This window comes from Parasteatoda tepidariorum, chromosome 10, assembly GCF_043381705.1.
Source record: "Parasteatoda tepidariorum isolate YZ-2023 chromosome 10, CAS_Ptep_4.0, whole genome shotgun sequence".
Lineage (NCBI taxonomy): Eukaryota > Metazoa > Arthropoda > Arachnida > Araneae > Theridiidae > Parasteatoda > Parasteatoda tepidariorum.
The window spans coordinates 18348546-18355248 of NC_092213.1; the positions used below are offsets into that span (position 1 = coordinate 18348546).

The following is a 6703-nucleotide window of genomic DNA, read 5'->3' on the forward strand; positions in this document are numbered from 1 at the left end:
TGAATATTAATACAATTGATACGTCTCTTAAGTCTCTTAAAAATGAAAGAAAAAAATTTCGTTGAGTGATTTAGTATTTCTCGTTTTTTTACATGAAATGAAAAGTTTGTAAAATAATTCATGGGATACGCGTACATAAATTGCATTTTTCACACTGCATTTGTAGACACGGCGTTTTTTGCAGTGAATAAATTAAATTTGAACCATAGCCATGACCCCTTAAGTTCTTATGCATCCATAGATATACTTTCATTAAAATAAGGTACGTCATTGTATATTTTCTTGTACTTTTTCCACGTTAACCAACATGTCTACTTGTTTTACGATTTCTATTAAGTATTTAACATCTTGGGATGTCATAAGACCATATTGATACATAGACTCAATAAACAATATTTTTGTCAGAAATTATCTTAAACCAAAACTTAAGATTGATTTAATTAAGATTGATTTAAAACTTGATTTAATTTGAATTAAATTTCGTACTAAAATTGGAATTAAATTATTTTATAGAAATATTTCATAATACAATGAATTAAAATTAATAACAACACAAATTAATAAAACATTACTCAATGTTTACTATTTTTATTGTGTTGTTGCCTTTATTTTAACTAAACTAAAGATAACTTTAATAATAAACAAAAATGCAAAAGTATAGAAAATTTCAATATTTTAGTTTTAATAGAGGAAAGAATTTATCTTTACATGCAAAAATTACGCTGAGTAAAAATCATGATTTTTTTTTCTCTCTGGCATGAGAATCTTTCACAGATTTTAGATATTTCGTTTCGCTGACTTCAAATCTGCAATCGGTTTCTCCGTCCAAGCTGCAGAGTTTCTTTTCGTGTTGACAGTTTTAAACTATTTTTTGTCGAAATGTAAAAATTTAATAGATTTATATAACAAGAAGTTGCGTAAATGCTGCAACAAACTTCCGAAGGAATTAAAGCAGAAAAATCGAACCCGTAAATCTCTTCATACGCCGCTAGGGGACCTTCCTCAAATATGAACTGTTCCTTCTTATGCTTTTAAGCTGCTCTTAAAAAGGAAGCATGCCTAGTCGTGAATGACGTCACTTCCAGACATGGATTCCTAAGCAATTTTAATCCTGCTGATGTTCCCTAATTCTTCAAGAAGTTTGTCGCAACATTTACGTAATCTCCTTTTATATACACCGAAGAGCCATTACAATATGACCACTCTGCTAATGACATCTAGGACCACCTTTAGCCCTCAAAACTGCTAGCACCCGCCGTGGCATTGATTCCACAAGGTGCTGATGTATAGTCTGAGGTATCTGTTACCAAGATCTCACCAACTGGTCCTGCAATTCCCTCACATTGCGAGGGGGTAGCGCAGCAACACGAATTTGGTTTTCCAAGTAGGACCACAAATGCTCTATTGGATTAAGGTCAGGTGAATTGGGGGGCCAAGGCATGACTTGAAAGTCACTGGCATGTTCCTCAACGATTCGACCCTTATGACATGGTGCATTATTTTGTTGGTAAACACCATCCCCCGCTGGAAAAACTGCTGCCATGAATGGGTGAACCTCAACTATGTTCAAGTAGCTAACAGACGGCAGGGTTGTTCTATGAGGATTATTTGTCGTAATGTGGCCCATGAAAACATTGTTCCTGGGCGAGAAACCATGAAAACTGGGTGAGTCCATTGTTATAGATGGAGGGTGGTCATAATGTAATGGCTGTTCGGTGTATAACGCTTTTAAACTTGTGCATTTCGACAAAAAATGTCATTCAAAAAATATGTCGCATTTGGTACAAAACTGATTTCAGATTTGAAATCGCCCCCACTCGGAATTTCAAGATCAAGTATTTGTATAAATTCAACAAAAAGTTTGTTTCCCAGTGTTATTGATTCTGGTTTTACTTTTTAATGTTAGAGACGTTTTTGCTAACAATGTTAAGACGTACTGACATTTTGTACTAGATTTATTACAAGGTTTCATCGCTATTTTTTAATTTCTCCACAGATTAAACTGTTTTCATTTATTTATGTGTGAATATGAATGAAGTCTACGATTCATAAACGGTTCTTATTAAATTAGAACTACTGATAAATTGTTCCATTACAAAAAAAGTCAATCTTATAATTTCTTTAGAAATTATCGAAATCACATACTTATTCCATTGAAATAAGTTAATTTTCTTAATTTATGAAATTAGCTTTGAGGAATTATGAAAGTCATGAAATTTACTTCTACAGTATATATTTTTTTAGGATTTGCATTCTTAGAATTTTCTCGAAAAAAATTGTTAACTAACAATATATTCAATTGTTATTCTACTGTATTCAAACGAAACAGTCAAATAAACATGCTTAAGTTGGTATTCAAGCTGTCAACAGTGAGAGAAACCGCTTATCAATACTGCTAAACAACCGCTTCACATAATACTGTTATACAACCAGAATTTTATCGCACACCAGCTACGCTCACCTAATGAAGCCGTTTCGTGCAGCTGAGGGATAATCAAGAGGGCTAATTTATGAATTTCATGACAAACAGAACGGGGGTTCGAGTCCTAGCGCTGACACCAAAATATGTTCTCCATTCCCTTCCACACATGAAGAGTTTTCATTGTCCTGCACTTTCCAAATTCAGAGCCGGGACTGCTAGAATATGATTCTCTCATTCACTCATAGATGGCAGCACCACAAAGCTGCTTAAAACAAAAAAGTGTAGTATTTCCGATCTCTTACGATAGGTGAAACAACCAGATAAACTAATTGAACCACATTCCATGGTCCTTATGAAAAAGCACAACTCAACCGCAACCCAACCCCAATACCTATTTTCTAACAAAAAGCCTAACTCCAATGCTCAGCTAAATTTCTTTTTTTTACGGTTTTGAAACCCTGATTGTAATAGATGGTAAAAAAAGTATTATTTTGTATTTTTCTTTATCCATATTAGTCGTAAACGGTTACAAAACCGTAAAGGTAAAAATGTTCTTTTCGTTGAAAGACTGCTGCCGGCTACTTCACTGTAATTTTATAATGAAAATTCTTACACAGTGTGTTGATTATGGATGTATGAACAGACTTGAACATTGATTTGTGAATGATTTTATTCAATTATATTTGATGCCATGAAAAACGGAGCTAAAATGTGACACTCTTGACTACGAGAACCTCGTAACTGTCGTGTGGGTGCTCTCCGCCTGCGTACGAAACGTACAGTACTCCATGACTGGGATGAACTTTGCCACTGCACATAGCCCCATCGTGGTTAACGCGTCCAATGAACAGGGGTTCTCCGTCAACTGTGTTGCCTCCTTGAATGGCGCCAGGGGGGATGTCAGAACCTGATGCGAATCTCCACTCCAAGGTTATTCCATATGGGGCAGTCAAAACCTAAACAAGTTAGTCAACATTAAGAAATCATCGTTTTGATATGATATGATTTTAAACTGCATTTCTAAATAATGATTGCACTACTGGATTGAAAACTTTATTCGCTTCACAAACATATAAACAGGAAATAAAAGTTGACATGTTTCAAATGTGCAAAAGCAGGCATCCATTTCAAGATTTGCCATGAGTGAATCACGCCTTGATAATTTGTTTGCGTGAAAACTTATCCTTCACTTCTGGCAAGTCTTGAAAATGGGCTCCTCTTTTTAAACTCTCGATACGTGTCGACTGTTATATTTCCTATTATGTATTTCTGACGGTAAGAAAGTTTTTAATGAAGTCATATCTAACCGCTTCATTTTTTAGGGATTATTTATTTGATAATTAGACTAATAAATCTGGTAAACGAAATTGCTTAACGAAGTTTTTCCAAAATTGTTTCAGCTGCAAATTAAAAACAAAGGGTTAATTAAATGGATAGAGTTAAATATGTCAACTACACTTTAATATTTGAATTTTCTTTTAGTCTAATAAGAAATAAAATTTAATTATGTAAATAAAGTTTAAGAGTTAGTTCGTCATTTAAGAGGTGGGAAGTAGCTGATACTTATACAATATATTGGAAAATCAGAACCAACCTGCTGTATAATCTGACTTTCACAAGATGAACACTCATGCACGGAGTTTACGGTGAGATCGGGGGCACATCTTATGATTGCCAGATAGTAGACTGTCATTTAACGGTTAGCAAACAGCTTATAAATTTACAATGTATAAGAAAATCAGAATCAATTTGTTGCATAATCATGCTGTCACGAGATTAGCTGTCATATAGCAAGATTTGAAGTTCATCTCATGGTTGCCAGATAGTAGATTGTCAATTAACGGGTGGCAAATAGCTGATAAATGTACAATATATTGGAAAATCAGAACCAATTTGTTGAATAATCTTGGTTTTACGAGATGAGGAGTCATACAGGAAGATCTCAGTGATATTTGGAGCTCATTGCATGATTGCCAGAGAGTAAATTCCCAATTAACGGGTGGGAAGTATTATAAAATATTGGAGCATCTGTCTCTTCTATAGTCTGCGTATCATGGGGATGAGCTCTCACGCAAGTAGTTCTCGGGAAGATTTGGGGCTCATCTCATGATTGTCGGATACTAGATTCATATTTAACTTGGTGGGAAACAGCTAATAAATTTGCAAAATATTGGAAAATCTATCTCATGTATAGTATAGTTATTACGAGACAGGCTCTTCATCTATTAGTCCTCAATGAGGTTTAAGCATCGCCAAGTGATAGCTAGACAGAAGATACATTTTTATAAGAATAACTATCTGAATTTCATCATAAACAACTCTGATCATGTTTCAACATGTCACAATTAGTTTTCTCTCAGTCGTATACCTTTTTTTTTTTATCTCTAAGTGATGTTGTTCGATTGGAAAATAATACCCTTCTAAGTAATTTTAAAATAAATTTTTTACATCGTACCTATTGGAGTTATTTTGGTATTAAGTAAACATAATAATAAAAATTTAATTACCTATAAAGAATAAAAAAATGGAAAATTGCGAGGGATTTGTTCTAATAAGTCATTAATATATATATATATATATATATATATATATAAATATTTTTATTTAATAATAACATACTAGGTTAAACCCTTAAACTAATGTATTTTACTTTTAGATNTACTATATATATATATATACTATCTACCAATAAGTATTTGGTAACGTGTGATTGAAAAGAAAAAAATTTTTTATTCATAATCAATAATTGGTAGACCCTCCACGAGAAGCAATTACAGCTTGAACCTTCTGGGGCATACTTTCCACGAGTCCTTGTGTGATGGCTAGTGGTATTTTCTTCCACTCGGCTTGGAGAAGACATGTAAGTTCCTTCACCGATTTTGGACGGGTGTACACCCCTTAATTCCGCGATCCAACTCGTCCCAGATGTTCTCGATAGGGTTCAGGTCTGGGCTCTGGGCAGGCCAGTCGATTTGTTTAACCCCAATGGCACCATACCAAGCCTTGGTGACCCTCGCAACATGACGGTTGGTATTGTCCTCCTGGAAGTAACAGGGGTCCACCCCGTAAAACTGCCACAACGTAGGAAGCACATTGCCATCCGAAATAGTGCAGCAGGCATCTTGCATGGGACTAATGCGCATCTCAGGACAACAGATATTGTCATTTGTATAGGTGTCCAAATACTTATTGGTAGATAGTGCATATTCATATATACCGTCTATTACCGAAATATGTTTTTCACTTATCAGAAGTAAGAAACAAGATAAAAGATTCAAGTCAATTTAAAGTATTTATAGTATTATTATTTATTAGTCTTCATTTTTATTTAATTAAAAAATTTATTTTGAAACCATGGCTCAGTACGCTAAGGCAAAAATGACAGAGCATTTCAAAGAAATTTCATGAGCTGAGTAATAAGTTTGTATTAGGAGATGGATTCAAATAGATATGACTCATAAATTGTTAACTTTTATAAATGTAACGATTCAAATGGTTTTCGTAACAATGTACAGAAATGATAAATCATTCTACTCTTTATAAATAAAATAGTCATCTCAAGGTGGAGTGATTTTTTCGCTCTCTACATTTTTCTCATATCTGTTGTCTTAGCAACGGGGCTAATATGCTGGTGAGGTGAAAAATCAAGATATTTAAGTATAATATTAGCATAGAGAACGAAAATGGTGAGAGAGAAAAATTTTCGTAACCTTGAGATGCCTGTTCTAATTACATATACAAGAGGGAGTATTTACTTCGTATTGTTGGTATGCGTGCTCATCACCACCCCATGCAACGTAACAGGAACCATGGGCTGGAACCAATTTTCCTGGAATGTTATCTCCTTGATGGTGAGCTCTGGCTACGTAGATAACATTTCCACCATCATAACCAACTTCAATGGCATTGGGAGGGACGCTACCTCCAGATGATTGTCTCCATTCTGCAACTGGTTTGTAAGATGTTGCTAGAAAGAGAAAGAAGAAAATTAGCGAGAAAGACAGCATAATTTATGGGATAATTTTCCAATAATTTTTTTCATAAATCAAGCGTTGCGTTCCTAGTTACAAATATGACCATGTCCATAAATTAAGGAAAACTCACAATCACAAGGAAACTGGACTCTAGAGTAAAAATTTCAATTATGTAATTATTGCACACTCTTCTTCAAGAATAATAAGCAAATTATAAGAAGTCACCATGTGACGCCGGTAATACGTCGCAATGACGAAAGTGCAGACATTGCAGAACAGGTATATATATATATATATATATATTGCC

The 6703-nt window shown here is 34.2% G+C and overlaps 1 protein-coding gene across 1 annotated transcript in view; it reads right to left on the reverse strand.

Moving 5' to 3' along the window:
• Nucleotides 1-3074: 3074 nt before the first annotated feature.
• LOC107441160 (natterin-4) overlaps nucleotides 3075-6703 on the reverse strand; it is a 9590-nt gene continuing 5961 nt past the window's right edge. The window contains exons 2-3 of the mRNA XM_016054313.2: nucleotides 6178-6389; nucleotides 3075-3378 (exon numbers count right to left, since the gene is read on the reverse strand). Of these exons, the coding sequence (XP_015909799.1) occupies nucleotides 3127-3378; nucleotides 6178-6389 (464 nt within the window). The 3' untranslated portion in view covers nucleotides 3075-3126. The remainder of the gene's footprint in view (nucleotides 3379-6177; nucleotides 6390-6703) is intronic.